A 23,003-nucleotide genomic window follows, 5' to 3' on the forward strand; every position below is an offset into this window, starting at 1 on the left:
GGTCCCACCAGTTTTAACATTTCTTTATTCTCGCATATCTTAGAACTGCTGATTAGCTATTCACATTTCAGCTTAGTTTTTAATTATATTCACTAAGATAAAAACATGAAAATAATTATGAACTGTCACTGACATTCCTCTGTTTCACTTCTCTGTATCCCACTGTAGTACTTGGTGTTACTGTTTTTTTTGCCAAACTTCTACTCTTGACCATAGGAAGTGACATTAAGGATATTGGAAATGTAGAAATCTAAACATAATAGCCGCCTTAATTAGGCTCACTAGTAGTATGTGATTCTAACCTTTTGAGACCTAATCCTCAAGAAGTCACTGGGTATTGTCTGTAAAAGTACAGAGACTAAAATATAACATAAAGTGCTTTATGTCATTTGATTCAGAACAAGTGTATTTTTCTAGTCTTGGTAGTTAATTAACAGTCCTTGACAAACTATGAGACTAGTGAGTAAAAAGAAAAAAATAATGCCAAAAAATGCATTCTTATTGAAAAATAAATCTAAATGTGCCAAGTGACACAAAATGAATAAAAAAATACCCTCTTATAACTACTAAGAAGGTAAGGCAGGATCAATCATGAGTCAAATGCATACCAAAAGAAATTTCTTAGTCCAAAAAAGTTTGTTTTAATAAAGGTTTAGTGAAAATTCAAAGCAAAAAGTTCACACAAAAATAGAGAAAAAAGTTATTACACATGCAGAATAAAAGGCAAAAAGAAAAAAGTTTCTACTTTAAACTTAACTTTTTCTTGTTAAACTTCAGTTGTTTTCTGTACTCAAAGATAAGCTTTTTCTCTGTGCTTTACTTAACACTAGAATTCCTGAAGCTTATGAAAAAACTTGTAATCCCAGGCCACCTTCCTTTGCAACTCCTCATCAGCATCTTTGTCTTGCTATCCCATCCCCCCACCGATGCAGCTGAAGTTCTCCCAGCTCAATTCTCTTTATCTGGGTGTGAGGTGCCTAGAGTTGTATAGGGTAAATAATATATTGTTACTTGGAATACATACAGTGGACCCTTGATATACGACCGGCTTGACATGCAAACAACTTGATTTACGACCAAAATTTTTATTTTGATTTACGACCAACATCTTGCGTTACGACCTGAATGCGGTCACGTGTATCCGCTTGCGCGATTGTAAACAAACAGAAACATTCCTATTAATGCGGCACTCATTCAATAAAATGTCAGGTTTGTAAACTCTCTTGGGACCTCCCCCAACTAGAAGACATGCCAAAGTCCAAACTCCGTATGGAAGACTGTTTATCTGTTGCTGGGGCAAAATCCGGCTTAAAGCTGTGCTGAGTCTCTCAGCCAAAGCAAACAGAAAAGATATCGATGGGTGATATGCATGTGATATCCCTGCCCGGCAATGGACAAGCAAGCTTCTACAGTCGCGGCAATCGCGCTTCAGGACGCACTTCAGCATGTCGTTCCCATTGAGTGGGGAGTGGGGGGGGTCTCAGAAGAGTTCAGAAACAGTTCCTTGTATCATCGCAAGGAAATGCTGAGAAAAAATTCTCGTCAGAATAACTTGTAGGCAGGAGGAGATTAAAAAGCCTTCAGTTTCATTATCATCCTCCTCCCTTCCTGCAGCCCAAAGATGTCAAATTAAATGGTGAGTACAGTATGAAATTGCTGTTTCTGGTAGGCTAGGCACTTTTTATTACTTTTTGGTTAGTACATTAGAAACATTATTGGTGTTTTGGTAAATTATGCACATTATACAACCCTTATGAAAAGGTTAAGTAAGTGTTGCAGTGGGAGGTTCGGAACGCATTATGGGTATTTCCATTATTTCTTATGGGAAAAATAGTCTTGACTTACAACCAACTTGAGTTACAACCAGCCCTCGCGAACGAATTGAGTTTGTAAGTCAAGGGTCCACTGTACATTTCATGTGTGTTCTTTGTGTACAGTGATCTGGGTAAATGTAGGATGTATTACTTTTCCATGTTATCTGATCTGAACCCGAGCGGTGTTTTGTTATTGGACTTCTGTGCTCGTCACGGATTGTCCATAACGAACACCATGTTCAAGCATAGGGGTGTTCATATGTGCACTTGGCACCAGGACACCCTAGGCCTCAGTTCGATGATCGACTTTGTGGTCGTGTCGTCGGACTTGCGGCCACATGTCTTGGACACTCGGGTGAAGAGAGGGGCGGAGCTGTCAACTGATCACCACCTGGTGGTGAGTTGGCTTCGATGGTGGGGGAGGATGCCGGTCAGGCGTGGTAGGCCCAAACGTGTTGTGAGGGTCTGCTGGGAACGTCTGGCAGAGCCCCCTGTCAGAAGTAGCTTCAACTCCCACCTCCGGCAGAACTTCGACCACATCCCGAGGGAGGTGGGGGACATTGAGTCCGAATGGGCCATGTTCCGTGCCTCTATTGTTGAGGCAGCTGACCGGAGCTGTGGCCGTAAGGTGGTCGGTGCCTGTCGTGGCAGCAATCCCCGAACCCGTTGGTGGACACCGGCGGTGAAGGATGCCGTCAAGCTGAAGAAGGAGTCCTACAGGACCCTTTTGTCCTGTGGGACCCTGGAGGCAGCTGATAGGTACCGGCAGGCCAAGCAGAATGCGGCTTTGGTGGTTGCTGAGGCAAAAACTCGGGCGTGGGAGGAGTTTGGGGAGGCCATGGAGAACGACTTTCGGACGGCTTCGAGGAGATTCTGGTCCATCATCCGGCGTCTCAGGAAGGGGAAGCAGTGCAGTGTCAACACTGTATATGGTGGGGATGGTGCGCTGCTGACCTCGACTCGGGACGTTGTGGGTCGGTGGGGGGAGTACATCGAAGACCTCCTCAATCCCATTAACATGCCTTCCAATGAGGAAGCAGAGCCTGGGGACTCAGAGGTGGGCTCCCCCATCTCTGGGACTGAGGTCACCGAGGTGGTCAGAAAACTCCTTGGTGGCAGGGCCCCGGGGGTGGATGAGATACGCCCGGAGTTCCTCAAGGCTCTGGATGTTGTAGGACTGTCTTGGCTGACACGCCTCTGCAACATCGCATGGACATCAGGGACAGTGCCTCTGGATTGGCAGGCCGGGGTGGTGGTCCCCCTCTTTAAGAAGGGGGATCGGAGGGTGTGTTCCAACTACAGAGGGATCACACTCCTCAGCCTCCCTGGAAAAGTCTATTCAGGGGTCCTGGAGAGGAGGGTCCGTCGGATAGTCGAGCCTCGGATTCAGGAGGAACAGTGTGGTTTTCGTCCTGGTCGCGGAACAGTGGACCAGCTCTATACCCTTAGCAGGGTCCTGGAGGGTGCATGGGAGTTTGCCCAACCAGTCTACATGTGTTTTATGGACTTGGAAAAGGCATTCGACCGTGTCCCTCGGGGAATCCTGTGGGGGGTACTCTGAGAGTATGGGGTACCGGCCCCCCTGATAAGGGCTGTTCGGTCCCTGTACGATCGGTGCCAGAGCTTGGTCCGCATTGCCGGCAGTAAGTCGAACCCGTTTCCAGTGAGAGTTGGACTCCGCCAGGGCTGCCCTTTGTCACTGATTCTGTTCATAACTTTTATGGACAGAATTTCTAGGCGCAGCCAGGGCGTTGAGGGGGTCCGGTTTGGTGGGCTCAGGATTGGGTCACTGCTTTTTGCAGGTGATGTTGTCCTGTTTACTTCATCAGGCTGTGATCTTCAGCTCTCTCTGGATCGGTTCGCAGCCGAGTGTGAAGCGGCTGGGATGAGAATCAGCACCTCCAAATCCGAGACCATGGTCCTCAGCCGGAAAAGGGTGGAGTGCCCTCTCAGGGTTGGGAGCGAGATCCTGCCCCAAGTGGAGGAGTTCAAGTATCTCGGGGTCTTGTTCACGAGTGAGGGAAGAATGGAGCGTGAGATCGACAGGCGGATCGGTGCGGCATCCGCAGTAATGCGGGCTCTGCATCGGTCTGTCGTGGTGAAAAAGGAGCTGAGCCGCAAGGCGAAGCTCTCAATTTACCAGTCGATCTATGTTCCTACCCTCACCTATGGTCATGAGCTATGGGTAGTGACCGAAAGAACGAGATCGCGAATACAAGCGGCTGAAATGAGTTTCCTCCGCAGGGTGTCTGGGCTTTCCCTTAAAGATAGGGTGAGAAGCTCAGTCATCCGGGAGGGGCTCAGAGTAGAGCCACTGCTCCTCCGCATCGAGAGGAGTCAGATGAGGTGGCTCGGGCATCTGATCAGGATGCCTCCTGGACGCCTCCCTGGTGAGGTGTTCCGGGCACGTCTAACCGGGAGGAGGCCCCGGGGAAGACCCAGGACACGCTGGAGGGACTATGTCTCTCGACTGGCCTGGGAACGCCTTGGGATTCTCCCGGAAGAGCTAGAAGAAGTGGCCGGGGAGAGGGAAGTCTGGGCATCTCTGCTCAAGCTGCTGCCCCCGCGACCCAACCTCGGATAAGCGGGAGACAATGGATGGATGGATGGATGGATGTTATAGTAATAATGACGTGAAGTGTATAATGTGTGAAGAATTTAGTCCAAATATCAAATAAACACGTGCACTTTTATACAAGAATATAACCAAAGAAAAAAAATCATTCAGTTTACATTGCTGTCAATGAGTTAAAAACCCAAGCTCAAATGTCAATCAACAGGAAGTTGATATGTCTTCTTGGATGGTGCAGAGGTAAGAACTGCTGTCTTATAATCAAAAGGTTGTGGGTTCGAGCCCGGGTGCTCCTCGTTTTGAGTAGTGAGCTGCTGTTTTTCTTACTATAATATACTAAAAACATGCATTTGATTTGAGTCTGTAACACCCGGTGTAAATTTTGGCTACTTGTATAAGGTAGCTGTTTTGTTTTTATTATTCAGTTTTATTCTGTTAGTGATGTTCACATGGTAGAACGAACTTGACTATCCCTCTTTGAGATGATGGCGTTTATCTCCGTTCTTTTCACAAGAGAAGCAATGACCACATTTGGTGCTATGGTTGATGCCTGCTCAGAACTATTAGGTGTACCGGCAATCAAAGATACAATCACCTGGGACTGGTATTAGACTATCATGCAGCATTTGCGCTTTGACAACAAAGACACCCATGCAGAACATGTGAAAACGACAGATTTGCTGCAATTTCGAACATCTGCCAACGTTTTGTTGAGAACTGCTTTGAGTTGCAACTTGGGGCAACATATTACTGTTGATAAGCAACTGTTTCCAACCAAGATCCATTGTCCTTTCTTGCAATATATCTCAACCAAGCCTGACAAATTTGGCATAAACTTTTGGATTGCGGCAGATTTGGAGACAAAGTATATGTGCAGTGCCACTCCTTCTTTAGGAAAAGATCCCAGTCATCCTACAGGAGAAAGACTTTCCAAGACTGTGGTCATAAAGCTTATGAAGGTATTTCTGGACAAAGGCAGAACTGTAACAACAGACAGCTTCTTTACAGTGCTTTCGCTGGCTAATAGACTACTGCTTGCAGTACAACTCTGTTTGGCACCATAAGTAAAATGGGATGGGAACTTCCGCTTGCAGCTAAAGTCACTTTAGTAAACAAACAATTCTCCACGCTAGTGTTTATATCAGGCAGTGCCATGCTGACGGTGTATGCGCCCAAAAAGAAACTTTGATTTGAGTCTAACACCCGGTATAAATGTGTACTAACTGTAAAAGATATCGCTGAAGGGATATAAGCAGACACACAAACACTGGTGAATCATGTCTTCTTGGTATCTAGTTGACACTTGAATTTTTTGTTATTCAGTTTTAATCTTGATTAAAAGCACACTTGTTTCATTATACCTTTGTGAAAGTGTTTATTTTATATTCCAGTAACCACTTGAATGTGATCAAATCTGTCTCTGCCTTTCTCACGCATGCACAGAAACATTCATACATGAAAATGTCACTATTTGAAAACGCTATGCCATTTGAATATGAGTTGTCATTTGAACATGTTTTTTTTTCCCCGATCTTGCCTGTACTCGACGTTGTGGTGCATGGTGCTGACAATGCAGACAGGCTTATTCTTTACAACATATAGTTCTGAGCAGACATCAACTACAGCACCAACTGTGATCATTACTGCTCTTGCAAAAAGAATGGAAATAAATGCCATCAACTCAGAGTGGGAGAGGCAAGTTCATTGTACCATTTGAACGTCTTGGAAAACTGAACAGTAAAAAAAAAAGCACTAACTTTTACAAGTAGCCAAAATTTACACCAGGTGTTACAGACTCAAATCAAATGTATGTTTTTATTATATTATAGTAATAACCAGTAACGGCGTACTGCACGATAACGTGCAGTGAATACACTTGGCTTATAGTTTTCATACTCTTTCTCTGTACGTTTAGCATTCATTTGCTCAGAGGTTGATGCACTTGGTGCTTCCTGAGCAGCTCTTGTTTTCTCCACTCTAGCAGCCCACTTCTTCTCTTCTTCCATTGGCATCTTTTTGTGTTAAAACTGATTAAGTCAGTGTTTGTGTTACAATTGCTTAGTATGTTTTCTTTAATTTTTCACTTAAGCTGGCACTTAAGTGTTCAATCTTCCTCAGGAATGATTTAAGATATGAAGAAGTAGAGGAAGTGACGGCGACGGTGGTAGGGATGAGAATTATGCCCCTACGCATGCGCGCACGGCCGCTCTGCTGGCCGCTGCCGAGAGTTGATTCTACAATAAAATAAAAATAAAAAGAGTAACAAAAATCATAACCCTGAAAGCAGACAGTAGAGGTCACGTGATATATGTGTACATAATTTCAGGTCAATAGGTCAAACGGTTTGCGAGCTACAGGTGATTTAAAATCTTGGACAGACAAACAGACAGCCACGGTAGTGTATTATATAAGAAGATAATAGCAACTTACTACTCAAAACGAGGAGCACCCAGACTCGAACCCACAATCTTTTGATTATAATACAGCAGTTCTTACCTCTACCTCTAAGAAGACATACCAACTTTTTGTCGATTAACATATGAGCTTGGGTTTTTAACTCATTGACAGCAACATGTAAATTGAATTGTTGTATTTTTGAATAAAAGCGTACATGTTTATTTGATATTTGAACTAAAGTCTTCACATATTATACAATTTATGTCATTATTACTATAGCAAGGAAAAAGCTTCTGTTTTAGGTATGTGTTCAGCATTTCTTACCTCGCATTTCCTGTCATACTACATTTACCCAGATCGTTGTAGACACGGAACACACATGAAATGTATGTATTCCAAATAACGATATATTATTTACCCTATACAATTCCAGGCACCTCACACCCAGATAAAGAGACATGAGCTGGGAGAACTTCAGCTGCGTCGGCAGGGGGATGGGATAGCAGGCTGCTTGTGCTGATTGCCACATTTGCAATACAAAAACGCTGATGAGGAAGTGCAAAGGAATTAAAGGTGGCCCGGGATTACAACATTTTTTGTAGGCTTCAGGAATTCTAGTGTTAATACATTCAGTATGTTGTATACGTACGGCACTGCATGTTTGATAGAGCACATTGTGCCCAGCTGTATGTAACATAGTTTCAAACTGTGTGCCCTCCATGCCTTACATAGTGTAAGGCAGATCACTAACTGAGACTAATCTGTAGTTGGAGGGACAAAAAGTAGTTAGAATATTCCATTTCAGTTCATCTTGTGGGGATTATAATTGTACCCCCCATTGACTATGCACTTATATACACTATAGGCAAACATTTAACATAACTAAGAAAGTACTTTATTCAACTTAACATAACCTAAATAACTAACAAATGGCCCTTACACCCTCTTTCATAAAATGAAAGCTAATGAAAAGAAAGATAAAGTGGCATCCTCTTTAACAAAAAACATTGCTGTAAACGTGTAATAAACAATAAACAACACTTCCAGGTACATATAAAGCAAAGCAGGCATGCGTCGCCTGTAAAGGCAAAACAAAAGTCAGTAAAATAAAAGCATAAAACAGAATTTTATAATAAAAAAATATTTCAAATGTGCTCCAGCCCTAGAAGTAAAGTGTAGTTAGCCACTAGTAATAGTATCTAGACTGAGGAATTCCGTGTTGCTTGCTGCTACATGTATTAACTCCTGTGTTTCAGCTGCTAAAAAATGTTTTGCAGCTATATACTATTGCAACATGCAACATTCTGCAAACCACTACCAAGAACAACATCTTTACAAACAATGAACACTGTTGATCATTTATGAAACTGCCGAAGATTGATAGGAACTAGAATCCTCTAGAAGGATGGTAATTTAGCCTTTGATTGGCTGTTTGTTTTCAAACTGGCAAAGAATGCCACCAATCTGGTGTGATAAAATGTGTTAACCAGGAACTAGAATGGACAATCTTAGCATGCAGATTCCAAGGGGAAGCAAAGAAAACTGGATAAGTGATGTATATAATTGGAAATCCTTAGTTGTTAGTCTTTTTACGTGGAGGAATCTTGATATCTCAGACTAATCTTTATTAAATAACACTTAAAAATGTATGTCACAAATGTATCGATGTTGAGAAATAAAACAGATGCAAGATTTAAAAAGTGTGAAGGGAGTATTGGTTTATCTGCTTCTTGGGGTCAAAACTATGACTGTGGTTATGGTAATTATTTCTTATCATTTGCAAATATAAGTTAGCTGTAGATATAAAAGAATCTTTTTTCATATTCTTGGTTTTAAAAAAAAAAAATTAAAAGATGCCTGCCTTTTCTTTCTCTAAGCTTTTGTGGGATGTTTGTATTAGATGTCCTTTTGTATAAATTTTTATTCATTTTCTTAGTTTCTTTTGTTTGTATATTAAAATTGTTAAAAAATATATAAGGACTGTTAATTTTTTCTATATTTAAATTAAGAATATTATCTTTATGCTGTTTATAGGTTTAAAATACACCATCTGCTCATAATTTGGTTACCTATATAACTGCAAATATATTTGTTTTTGTATATTCTTACAAATTCAAATGCAAGTTTATAATTACAGCTCGTACAATAGGTATGCCCCAAATGAACGTATTTGTCAATTTTCATTTTAAACTTGCTAGTAATATTAATGATATTAATATTAATGCGTGGTGAATACATTTAAATGTAATGAAATCTTTCAGTTTTTGTGGTATTAAATTATGGTATTATACATGACAGGTTTTTTTGCACTATTTTTAATAATCAGTTTTAGAAAACAAAATAATGAAATAATAAACAAAAAATAATATGGTGTTTTGTTGTTAAGGGTCCAATGTGACTTTATTTTTCCTTTTTATACTGTCTATCTTGCACACCTTACCAAAACGCCTCAAATCCCATACACTTACCACTCTGTGGTTAGATACTGTACCTTTGCACTTCCTCCACCCTTTATTTATAACCTTAGGTAATTAGATTAAAGGAGCAGGCAGTAGTTAAGATACAGATTTAATTATTTATTATTGATAATATGTCCAAAAATATTAAAAAGCAGAGTACAATGTTGGTGAAGCATACCATTACAGCCTAAGTAGCAATGTATCTTGTATTCGTAGATGGCTTTCAGCTTATCTTCAGTCTAGCTTACTTTGCTACCACATGGCCTTTGAATGGAGTGCTGAAACAGGCCACACGACTGTCTCAGTATGGCTACCGAGATAGAGTTGTCTTCTTCATAGTCTTCTCTTCATGACAAGATGGTTAATGATAGGTAAGGCAAGGTAGCCAACTTTATACCATTTTATTACAAATCAGGAACCAATAGTGCATCATGCTATAGAGTAGCCTCAGATTCAAAACCAGCCATACTTCAGACCTATAGAATTAGTTTACCTGTCCCTTCCTGGGCCATTTTCTATTGACAACACTCATCCCCCAGTTGATTTGTTTAGGCAGTTTATGGTATTCCTGTGGGGGGATGACTTAAAGACTCATGTAAGTTCAAACACTGTCACCTTTGCCATTCCAGTTTGATATATGCTTCATGACCCGCACGCAATATATTTTGCATCCTGAGTCATTCCTAAAAACTTGGGGGAAGATTGGTTAGATAAACATCAAAGCTCTACTGTTGTTATCAATAAAGTCAAACATACCCTGTCTAATATTACATTTACTTTGTCTAGCTTATAAATAAAGACATAAAATATTTCTAAGCTTATTTGCTAATTATTCACTTCACTACATTCCACCTCTTGGTCATTTTTTGTACAGTGTCTTTATGATCATAATTAATCAGTCTTAATTGTTTTAACAATTGTTTCATAAATCTTACATTGAGTGTGTGACCATTTATTTATTGCATATTTTCTTTATTTCAAAGACAAACTGAAGAACTTGGCTGCATTCTGGATGACTTTCATCTGCCTGCTCCAGTTTCTGTTTCTTTAACTTTCTGCAGACTTCATATGTCATCAGATCTGGTTGTTCAAAATGAAACAAATCCACACCTTCCACTAAACTAGCCCCCTTCCACTTTAAATCTATTATGTGAATTATTTTCTTTCACCCAAACTGTTAATCCTGTTTCTAAATGTTACATTGAAATGTAAATTCAGCAAAGCATTTGCAGCTGTACTGATCGTGTCAAAAATTTGGAAGGATACATGCCACAGGTACCAGTGCCATCCACCTCTGCCCATGTAAGAGCATATGTGCCTCTGCATAAACTAATCACAAACAAACCCTTATAGCCATTCTTCACTTATTTGGAGTTAACCTAGTTGCCTTTTGTGCTTTTTCACTCATGGTGTAACTCTTGACAGCCATCAGCCTTTATCAGTATAGACTGGCATTACAACCATGTGCACCATATGTTTTACTTTCCAACAAAAACAACATTATTGCTTTCCGACCCTTGTCGTTCCCCCTACAGGCCACCTTTACGGTTGTTTGATAAATTTATGTATATCCATTATGCTAAACACCTCGATTCAGAATTGGTCCACTTGTCCTGTGCTTTTACTACAGCTGACAACTGCAACAGGGTGTTTGTGTTTTTTCCCCCAATTACACTATATCTAACCATCAGAGCCCATATGACTTCTAACTGTACCAGCTGCACCTGCTTATTTGAATGGTTTACCAATTTTTTCAGTGTTATGGGTTGGCCTACATTTGCACCTGTAAACAAACACAAACACACTGCCCCTATCTACTGTCACACACGTGCGCATGGGAGTCAGCTAAAGGTCCTGAATGAGAGTAATTCCACGCCAGACCAGCAGGTGGCAGAGCACACTGACTCTTTATTTCACTTCTCTGCAGACCAGTTACGGGAAATTCACCCTGGCACTGACGATGCCACTTCCGGTTCTGTCCCATTGATGACATCACTTCCGGTTCCGGGCCCTGATGACACCACTTCCAGTTTCAACCCCATTGATGACGTCACTTCCTCTGCTTGCCTTTAAAACTGCCTTCTTGACAATCTCAAATCAGTTCTGTGTTGGACTCAAACCTGTACACATCTGTACAATTAATTTATCTATTTGCAGCCAGGAATATTATACAGGTGGCTGCCACAAACCTTTTTTTTGGCTCCTTTATTTGTCTGTCATTGACACTACATAAGCACAAGTTATGAGTGGTGCCTACACTGCCAGTCATTCATTAGTAGTTTGCATAGGACTCATTAAAATTCCATACATACAGTTACATGTTGGTGATGCCTGATGCTTGTTGCTCCCCAGTACTCCTCTTACACTCATACACAGAGAAATCGTTATTTCATACCAAGATTCAAGTGATGCTCAATTGCCAGTCAACCACAATATTTTACATAGTTTCCACTGCCCTTAAGTATGTATGTATAGAAATGATGCCAAATGAACGTCCCACTTAGTACTTTTACTGTACACAACATATGCACATGCACACACTCACAGCCAGAGTACAAAAAATGGTTACACCAAAACCCTGATGACTGTGCCAAATGTTTTGTTGTATAGGGTCCAGTTTGACCCTATTTTTTCCTTTTATACTCTTTATCGTGAAGACCTTACCAAAATGCCTCAAGTCCCATACACTTACCACTCTGTGATCAGTTACTGTACGTTAGCACCTTCTTCCCCCTTCCCTTCTTTATTTGTAACCTCAGGCAATTAGAAAGAGTATGGGAACAGTAGTTAAGCTACACATTTAATTATGCATTTTCAAATGATATGCCAGAAATATTAAGAAAGCAGAGTACAATATATATGTGAGCAAAACATAGAATTATGACGTAAGTAGCAGTGCATTTGGTATCTGTAGGTAGCTTTTGGGTTATCTTTAGCTAGCTTTCTTTGCTACCATATGGCCTTTGAAAATAGTATTGAAACAGGCCACATGACTATTTCATTATGGCTGCTGAGACAGAGTTGTCTTCAGCATGGTCTTCTCTTCATGGCCAGATGGTTAAATACAGGTAAAGGCAAGGTGACCAGTTTCATACCATTCTGATCACAGAATGGCCTTTGATTCAAAACCAAACATAAACAGACATACTTCAGATAAATGGAACACAAAGAAACATAACCAAGTTTGTTTTTATCCAGTTAGAGGTCTAATTTGTTGATTTAAAGTTAAATGTTTTTTTTTCTTTGAAATTAGGATCTACATTTACTTTAAGTATTTTAATTCTATCTTTCTTACTTCTTCTGATTTCCATTTCTTACCTTCTCTTAGTCCTTGAAAGCTCCTGATGGGCTTCCTCGTGCCCCTGTGGAGTCAGCTTCTGCTGCTGAGGTGCAGGGCTTCACCTCAAAGGTCTGTCATTAAAGCATGCTGTAAAGAGTTTTTAAATGTTGCATATTTTTATTTTGGATTTTCTCTTTTTTATAGTTTTGGAGCCTTCATTTCATTTTGTAATTGTAAATGTGCACTCTGCCTATTAGGAAAATGGGATCCTGCACCTTTAACTAAGTGTACCTTGTGGTTAATGGTGCCATTTTAATTGGAGTTTATTCTGTAAAATTCGAAGAAGTAAGGTACAGTAAATGGGATGTGCTTCTACATTTAAACAGATATTTCCAAGCTAAGAAATACTGTTTATCAGTGTTCCAAGAAACTGCATATGAGATGTATGAGTGCTTACAAGGAGCAACTACCATTAGTTAAAGGGAGGAGTTCTTTCCAAGAACCTAATAAATGTGAAGCACCTATGCTTATCAGAACTTGTAGGATGTAAATGTTTCATTGTGGAGAAGTTGTTTTTGTGACACTATCTCCTTTGATTTGAATTACTTCTCAAAATCTCATCACCATTTCAATAATTTTTTTTTTTACTAATTACATTGCTAATCTTAAGAATGAGAGGTTGGATGATGTGGATGAGACAGAGAGAAGGTTGGATGATGAATGAGAGAGAGAGAGAGAAGGTAGGATGATGTGGCGATAGTGAATCAGGAAGTACAATGGATTAGCAAGGATGAAGTGAGGACAGCTATGAAGAATGAAAAGGACGTTGCTCCAAGTGACATACCTATGGAAGCATGCAGGTGTTTAGGAGAGGTGGCATTGGAGTTTTTCCCAGATTGTTTAATGGAATCTTGAAAAGTGAGAGGATGCCTGAGGAGTGGAGAAAAAGTGTACTGGTACCGATTTTTAAGAATAAGGAGGATGTGCAGAGCTGTAGTAACTACAGGAGGATAAAATTGATGAGCCAGAGCATGAGGTTATGGGAAAGAGTAATGAAACTAGGTTAAGAAGGGAGGTGATGATTAGTCAATAGCAGTATGGTTTCATGTCAGGAAAGAGCACTCTGAGAGTGTTGATGGAGAAGTATAGAAAAGGCCAGAGGTAGTTGCATTGCATCTTTATGGACCTGGAGAAAGCTTATGACAGGGTGCCTCGAGAGTTGTTGTGGTATTGTATCAGGAAGTCGGTAGTGGCAGAGAAGTATGTAAGAGTGGTACAGGATATGTACGAGAGAAGTGTGACAGTGGTGAGGTCTGCGGTAGGAGTGACAGATGCATTCAATGTGGAGGTGGGATTACATCAGGGATCGGCTCTGATCCTTTTCTTATTTGCAATGGTGATGGACAGGTTGACAGACAAGATTAGACAGGAGTCCCCGTGGACTTTGATGTTTGCTAATGACATTGTGATCTGTAGGGAGAGTAGGGAGCAGGTTGAAGAGACACTGGAAAGGTGGAGATACTGTATGCTCTAGAGAGGAGAGGAAAGAAGGTCAGTAGGAACAAGACCGAATACTTGTGTGTGAATGAGAGGGAGGTCAGTGGAATGGTGAGGATACGGAGAGTAGAGTTGGCGAAGGTGGATGAGTTTAAATACTTGGGATCAACAGTACAGAGTAATGGGGGTTATGAAAGAGGTGAAACGAGAATTTAGGCAGGGTGGAATGGGTGGAGAATAGTGTCAGGAGTAATTTGTGACAGATGGGTATTAGCAAGAGTAAAAGGGAAGCTCTACAAAACGGTAATGAGACCAGCTATGTTGTATATGTTGGAGACTATGGCACTGACCAGAAAACAGGAGACAGAGCTGGAGGTGGTGTCAGAGTTAAAGATGTTAAGATTTGCATTGGGTGTGATGAGGATGGACAGGATTAGAAATGAGTACATTAGAGGGTCAGCTCATGTTGGACAGTTTGGAGACAAAGTCAGAGAGGCGAGAATGTGTTGGTTTGGACATATGTAGAGGAAAGATGCTGGGTATATTGGGAAATGGATGCTAAGGATAGAGCTGCCAGCGAAGAGGAAAAGAGGAAGGTCTGAGCGAAGGTTTATGGATGCGGTGAGGGAGGACATGCAGGTGATGGGTGTAACAGAGCAAGAGGCAGAGGACAGAAAGATATGGAAGAAGATGATCCGCTGTGGCAACCCCTAACGGGAGCAGCCGAAAGAAAAAAGAGTGTGCTCTGCCCTTTCTTATATGGTTACTCTGTGTTACAAGACCAGTCCATTGGTGTGGACCCCCCCCCAGTACTTGTAGAAGTGCACTACCTCTACATTCACTGCCTAAACAGTGAGTGGACACAAGGGTACCTTGGTGCAGCAAAAATCAATAAGCAGTTCCTTGTCTTAGATTATGATCCAGACAATTCTTTCTGCACCACGAGACAAAGAACTCTGTCTCATCCCTATTATAAATACACCACATAAGTGCAGAGTCATTTGAGAATTTCTCTAAGCGACACGACCTTGAGTTATATTAATAGTCTGAGGTGTATACAGTGAAGAGAAAAGGAAAGAGAACTTTTCCTTGTGGTGTTCCAGTGTTGCTCACATCCATATTAGAAACACGGTCCTTGAGTCTCAGACTATCTGTCTGTGGCAGACCACAGTTTCTATTGTCTAGGATGTCATAGGCTCATCCACCTGCATATTTCTGAGTTTACTCCTTAACAGGGATGATTGGATGGTACCAAAGGCACCAGAGATGTAAAAAAAATAAATAAATAAACATAATCCTCACAGTGTTGCTATCCTTGTCCAGGAGAGAAAAGGCCTTATGGAGCAGATGGATAATTGCATCCTCCACTCCATGACATGTTCAGGAAGCAAACTGTAGTGTGTCCAAGACGTCTTCCTCAAGAGGACTTACATAGTCCAGGACTAGCCTCTCAAAGGTCTTCATGATGTGAGATGTAAGTCCCACAGGTCTTACATAGTCATTAGGTGCAGAGACATCTGCCTTGTTCCACAGCATGTTTTCCAAAGCAGCTGCACTTTCTGGAAATTTAAGGACAGACTAAATAGGTGGCATAGGATACCAAAATGTTAGTCAGAATAGACCTCAAGAACTGAAGAACTGACTCCGTCTCATTCCTCACCTTAACCTGTGTGTAGCTTTCTCAGTTTTTTCTTTACTTGGTCTTCAGTTATGGACAGCTCATACTGATGGTTAGAGGTACAGTCGTCACTGGCCATTCCAGTTGACGCGGTAGGAATTGTTGATGTCATAGAGAAAGTTTTGGGGATGCTGGTTTATTGGAAGAAGGTGACAGTGAGAGGAACATGTATTTAAAAATTATTTTACAATGTTAGTTTTGTTTACATCCTTTTCTAGTTCCTGAGCCCTGGTTGCTTGAGTCTAGTAATTATACCCAGTCTTTTCCAGACATCCTTCATATTATTCTCTGTGAGTTTCCTCTCTATTTTAGCTTTGTATGCTTCCTTTCTTTCACTCAGCTATATCTTTAGCACTTCTGTTCATCTATCAGAGCCTATTTGCCAAGAATTTTGAATTATTTCTTGTTCTCATTCAGCAGACCTTTTTAACTCCTTAATAACCCAGAGCTTGTTGTTTGGAAAGCAATGCACTGTCTTTGAGGGTACCACAGTGTCGACGGAGAGGTTAATATAGTTTCTGATGCAGTGGCTAAGTCCCTCATTTCCATCCCCATGTGACTTACACATCATTTCTGAGTCTGTCATTTGGAAGCAGTCATTCAGAACCATTTCAGTCTCCGGGATTCAGTTCTTCAATATCCTGGTGTTAACAGGTTGCCTTGTAATAACAAGCTTGTAGCTAGGAATAAGAAGAATCAGGTTGTGGTCAGATCAGCCCAAAGGGTTCCAGTAGTTTATACTTAAAGACATCTTTAACATATGAATAGAGCAGGTCTAGCTTGCTGTTTCTTATTTAAGTGGAACAAGACACAATGTAACGGTTGTCACATATGTTATGTGCTTTTATCTGTTTCTGCCTCTTGCTCCCTTTAGAGTTTATGTCTGAGGGAATAGCTGTCTTAGTGATATCTCTTTAAGGGGAGCAAGGGGCCAAACCACACCTGTGGGTCTTTGCCAAAACGCGCTGTTGTATGACGTAAGGAGAACTGACTTAAAAGGCAAGGAGGCGCGGATTTTAAAGGAAAGAAGAAAGATTGTTTAAGAAGGAGCTGGGAAGGTGAATGTAAAAAGGAAGCTAACGGTAAAGCAGATAAGACTCCGTAACAAGGATGGTTGGGTGCACGGAAAAGGAGTGCTGGCTAGTCAGGAATGACTTGGACGGACGTTAATGCCAATACACCCGGGTGAGGCGGCCTTCAACAAAAGAGTTGTCGTATAACAAGTCAGTGGAATGTATTTGACTTGTACGCTGGATTTATCGGCGGACTTCCCAGGCCATTTGGATTACAAACTTAAAACAAACTTAATATAACAGGGACTGGGGAACGTGCAGGGAGTATGTCTGAATAATTTATATTTATATGTCTGTGCTGTGAATCTATTTGTGCTGTTAGTAGATAGGTGATATATCCTTTTCTTTTCCTTTCTTTCTTTGTTTTCTGTTTCACCATTTTCTGGGGTGTGTATTACAAAAGGGTTCAAGGAGGTGGGCATATTAATTAAGTGTTTGTTTATTTGGTACGGATTTGGGGAGGATTGCTTAAGGGGTGTTTATAGTTTTGTTTGATTGACTTAGAATGTATATATTCTTGTTTGTTTAAATAATTTAATTGTTTGGGTGTTTATTTCCTTTTATAAATTCATAAAGGACATCTCCAGCTGAGGGGATCAAATAGGGGGTAAGGTTCTGTCTGGTTCCGTTCCTGATATTAGTTTTTCCTAACAGTAGGAGATTTTCATGTCTGCTGAGCTCCTCATCATACTTTAAGAGGAACTCGCTACAACAAACTGATGGAATTTTGTCATAGTTTCTTCCAGAGTCACATGATTTGAAGGCACTACATATTATACCTGCAAGGTCAGAATGAGGTGTAATTAACTAATCACTCATTTCAGTAGCTGTACTGTTTTTCTTGATGCAAAGACTGCAGTTAATCTCTCTGGCATATAACTAAATTTGTCCACCCTTATGTATGTCTCTTCCACAAGCCTTCTTTTTATAACCCTTTCACAAATTTTCATTGTGCGTGACAGCAGCTTTATCCCTCTTTAGTTAGTTACTCCTGTAGCAGTCACAGTGCCGCTAAGATTCACACCATCTTAGGGATAGTGATTTATTTATTTTTTTGATGGGACCCTAGGAATACTCTCGGTCTTGGCCCAACTTGCACTCACTCACAGAGACATGGTTACATAGCAGATTAAAGCAATGATGAAGTGAGATCTGAAATGTAAATAATAATTAAAGTTAACCCTCCCTTCTCCTCTATAGCAGTGGTAAATAATAACGCAACAAAAGACACCCAATAATAAACAATCCCTAACCCCTGATTCCCATTGGCGATCTCACATATAACAAAACCTGAAGTAAACAACAAGCATGATAAATAGTCACGATAAAGTCCAGAGCAAAGACTTTTAAATGATACCAATTGAAACTTGCTTTTAATATAGCATCTGCAATCCCAAAATGATAATTGTCTTTTCCATAAGAGATGTCAAATTGCATGACTCTTAATCACCATGAATGATTTATTACACAACTACTGAACACAGTTTGAAATTTATTTCGCAAACTTCCCACATTTTTATAAGCAGTTGACATGCTACCTAACAATAATTGTGGCTGTGCAAATCTTTTCCAGTTATGTTGAATTCAGCCATAGTCTCTGCCATTCATTTTGCTTTTTTCTACTCGGTCCTGGTATGTCGAGCATGAGACAGACTAATGTTTCTTCTGTTTGTGTGGTCCAAAGCAACTGCTTTTTTCTTTCCTTGCAGCAGCATTGTATTTATGGGTGAACACTTGTAGTGTCGTAGATTTTATATTTTATCCCCACACAAACAAAGATGAACTTAATTTTATAAGAAGGTAATTAACTTCAAAGTGTCTCCTCTTCCCAAATTGTACCTCACTTTTAAAACATCTGTGCAAAGTAGAAGACCAGGATGATGCCTGAGGTTGTATTGATTACTTTATAACCTGCAAAATCAATGTGTGCCCCTGGGATTAGGAATTGGCAAGTTGGTTTACAGCTTGGGAAAGGAAGAAATGCCAGACCTACTTAAAAGAACAAAAACTTTAAGCTATATTAACAGCAAGACAATCAAATGTGTGTAACATCACATATTCCAGAATCCCACAAAGAATTTTTAAATAAATGTAGCTTATCTGTGAGACAAAAGGCAGTGCAATGTTGGAAGAAGAAACAGAGATGACCAGAGGGCGACATCAGGTGAGGGCAAGAGATGTGCAACTGTTGTCATTTGATCATCAGCTAAAGCATCTAATAAACAGTATCGATTACTAGATAAAAAGCCACCCAAGGACATTAAGCTTTTTCCAAAGAATATATATATCCAGACTTAGCTATCTACATTTTATTTTATACTATCCCTTACTGGTGGTATTGTTCTTTAATAAATACCAAGTTGCTTTTAACTTTCTATACTTTGTCCTTATATTGTAATAAGTTCCACACAACACAGAAAGAGGTTTGGGGGCAGCTTCCCGTATACTTGAATTTGGCTGCCTAAATAAGCAAAGGTTGTGGTTCAATATTACAGATTACAGTCCAGAACAAGAACAAAGCAAACAGGCAAACATGGTGGTTATATAGTGGGAAACAGGAAATTATGTCATCAGACAGGAACCGGAAGTGACATCCTCGGGGCCGTAGCCGGGACTAGAAGGGAGGTCCTCAGGGCTGGAACCAGAACTGCCATCATCGGACCCAAGCGGAATTTCCCATGATTGGTCGGTCAGTGGAAAAGAACAAGGGTTAGTGTACTCTGTCATCATCTGGTTTGGTGAGGAATTACCATCTTTTGAGCCTTTTAGCTGCCTCCCATGCTCACATGTGTGATAATATCTAGAGTAATTGAAGTAATAAGGTAAATATTTAGAGCATCTGGAGCAGTAAGGCAGTGCCATATGATCCAAAATGAGAGGTTTATCGGCTGAGGACGAAGATTTCTGTCTAATAGTGAACAGTGCGTTAAAAGTAAGACATCAGTTATTGATAAATGGCCTATAGCAAAGGATGTTGATCCTTTGTATGCTTAAATATATTCTTGGAGACCAAGGTATTATTTAGTTCTGAGAGATATCTAAAACATTGAACCTTGTTTGTGACAATAATAAGTAAGTCTCTTTAATTGCTAGAGAGTGGAGCATCATTAATATGGGACTTATGTGGTTAAAGTACTAGGGTGGTGTATACATCATTCATACAGTACTTTTGTGGCTAGGGTCTGTGTGTATGTGCATATCTATGTATGTGTGTGTTAATCTTAAGGTGTGAGAGTAGATCAACCCAGTAATGAACCTGGTGAGTCCACTTATCCCTAAAGAAAATAAGTAGAGGGGAATACCATGATAATTCATCACTCATTGATTGTAAACTCTTGTACACACATAATCTCGCCACTATGAGTGAAAACAAAATTTCTCAGTAAGATGCAGACCGGTCTGAATGAGTTTCTGGTGGTGTCAAACTATAGAATTGGCAATCACAGTAGTACTCTGAAAGTTGCTAAGGATAAGGCTACGTCTGAAAATTGCTGGGAGAGTCGTGGCATTTAGACGGTGAGTGTTGTATATGACCTGAACAGAAGGCAGCTGGATACAGATAAATACTGTTTGCCAAATTTTATCCACCATCGGCTGGTCTTTACTATCCTGAGGCAAGCAGGTGCTGCTTCAGGATATTTTGTTGCCAATGAAGGTATATTCTAAAACTGTGAACCTATAGAAGTTCACTGTATGTGAATTGTATCCACCAAGAAAAGTGGCTACCATGAAGATTACTAAGACATGGGTTAATGAATGGCAATTTGCTGGAACAATTGGAGAGAAAGTTTCCTACACCTTCCTTATCTTGGACTAAATTTTGGAGTTTTTTTCCCCATATATTTTTGTTGGCTTGAATCAAACACTTTTATTGCAGCTACTACAAAGACTGAAATATTTACATTTTATAGTTCTATATTTTATTGCCATTTCTGTATGTATGTGCACATGGCATTCATTGTATAAATTGTTAAAAGTATTTAGTAATTCATAAATACCCAAAAGTTTTTATATAATTGTACTGTATTTTGAGGAACGAATGACAATAGTGCTTTAATGTTTCTTATGGATTGTGTTTGTCTTTATTTATTCTGTACTACACCCAAATAATGTTCTTATACTGTATTATTATATTGAGATCCTCATGTTGTTCGTTTGTGGTAGATAGTGGAATTAAAGGTTTTGAATGAAAAATGGTTTTGGGTGTTGGCCTTCTATTGTGAACTTTTCTCACCATCAAATTTCACTTGGTGAAGTTTAGCTAGTTACCACATGCGGATTTTTTACATAGTGCCCTCCTAGAATGCCATCCTGCCAGTGGTCTGTTTAGAATTTGTGGCTGGGCATCCTGGAGGCTTTTGGCATGCCACACCAAAGGGCATTCTGCCTTAAGCTTCAAATTTTATGGTCTAGAGTACAAATCAAAGTAAATGGGTATCTGTCTTCACACACAAGTCGCACAACTACATGAAATGCCTCTATTATGGCAGCATGTTACTAAGGTCAATTAGTTAAGGATCTGTCATCCCTGGCCTGACTTCCTCCTTCAGGATGGCAACCCATCTATTGGATGTCAGCAAGAAAAGTATATTGTATGAACTTTCTTCCGTAAAAAGTCCGGGATATCTTCAGATATGTTGTTTTTGCCTAATTAGAAGAATGTGTTCTATATTAGGAAAATATATCATAGCATTTACTATGTGCAATTTAGAGACTTTCCTAGCTTTTAATTACTATCTGATCTTGAAATTAAACATTTTCTCTTTGACATAAGGTACAAGTTATATAATGTGAATGGAACCTTTTTAGTTAGATTTACTTCTATTTATCTGAAAGCCCTCCAAAATAATTTGTAGCCTTTTTTCTTCAACTGCTCATGAAGAGATTCACCTAGTAGTCAAGAATGGTATTTGCCAAGTTTTAATGCAAGTCTGTTTTGTGAGACTTTAGTATTTTGACTTTGGATTAAAACATTACTTAGCGGTGCATTCAAACCCTAGAGTTACAGTTGTGCTGTCTTGTTGTTGGCTTAGTTTTATTTTGCATTGTATGTCTCCAGATCTACTTGAGTCAATTTATTTATGTATAGTGTTTTTCAATTGTTAGAATCCCAAAGCCCTATATAAATAAAATAGTGGTTTGCTCTCTGTAAGTTATGCTTAAATAGTCACTATATAGGTGGTCATTTGATTTGGTAACAGCTTTGTATATTGATGGCAGTTTTGCAGACATTCGATAAGACTCTGGTGGTGAAGCAGGGAGCTAAGTCCTCAGATAACCCTTTCCATTTCACTGTCAGTCTCATTGTTCTGAAGAATGAGGTCATAAAATTTGAGAGTACTGGGCCAAAGTGAGATATTTGTGCCGTCTTTCCAGGCTCACTTCACATGACGTGGTCAACAGCTCAACAATATACTTGGAGCTAAGCTGCTGCTTCATTGCATGTAGAGGAGACAGTTTAGGTATTTTACATATTTTGCTAGGATGCTCCCAGTGTGACCCTAAAGGAAGTTTGCTGGACACAGCCTACTTGGAGATTTTTGGTAGAGCTTACCCAGAAGCATCCCAGAATCTTCCTGATGAGCTAGAAACTGTTGCTGAGGATAGTGTGACCTGAAATTTTTATTTCAGTATGTTGCTACTGCAGCCCTCACCAGGGACATCATTTGTGAAGCAATATGATTTTTTTTTTTTTTTTTTTTTTTTTTTGGAGCAAAGCTTTCCTTCTAGCATTTTCCAGTTTGCTATTCCAGTTATGTTGTATTACGTATGAACATGGTTAGTATTTTGTGCAAACTAATTATTGGGCTTTTTCAATGTAGTACTGTACTATTTTATAGGTACTTTGTATTAGTCTTTTTTTTTGTTGCTCCAAAACCTATGCTCCTCCACTCTTGGCTTCATTTATATTTGTATTCCTCTCTATTCAGGGTGCTATTGCTGGATCACAAGGTGATATTGCTCTGGAAGCAAATGCCAATGCCACAAATTGGAGGGGAATGCTAAAGGCTTCAAAAACAGAGGATACATCTTCTGAAGATAAAAATAAAGCTGTGCCTTCAGTCCTAGCTAGCCCACAAAAGGGTCATGCTGTGAATCTTTTGGATGTGGTAAGTCATTCCTGTTATACAGAACCTTTTTGAATTGCATATACTTTTCATCAGTATTAAAAAAAGCTCAATTTCCAGGGTTTTATTTTATTTGGTCAAACAGTGTACTGTGTGTTATTGTAC

The 23,003-nt window shown here is 40.0% G+C and overlaps 1 protein-coding gene across 7 annotated transcripts in view; it reads left to right on the top strand.

Annotated features, from left to right (window-relative positions):
• dnm1l (dynamin 1-like) overlaps nucleotides 1-23,003 on the top strand; it is a 203,829-nt gene that overhangs the window by 159,682 nt on the left and 21,144 nt on the right. For 5 of the 7 annotated variants that reach the window (XM_051931989.1, XM_051931983.1, XM_051931977.1 and 2 more), the window contains 2 exons: nucleotides 12,571-12,651; nucleotides 22,701-22,880. In XM_051931989.1, the coding sequence (XP_051787949.1) occupies nucleotides 12,571-12,651; nucleotides 22,701-22,880 (261 nt within the window). The remainder of the gene's footprint in view (nucleotides 1-12,570; nucleotides 12,652-22,700; nucleotides 22,881-23,003) is intronic. The other 2 variants (XM_051931999.1, XM_051932001.1) reach the window with 1 other exon arrangement.

Source organism: Erpetoichthys calabaricus, chromosome 1 (assembly GCF_900747795.2).
Source record: "Erpetoichthys calabaricus chromosome 1, fErpCal1.3, whole genome shotgun sequence".
Taxonomy (NCBI): domain Eukaryota; kingdom Metazoa; phylum Chordata; class Cladistia; order Polypteriformes; family Polypteridae; genus Erpetoichthys; species Erpetoichthys calabaricus.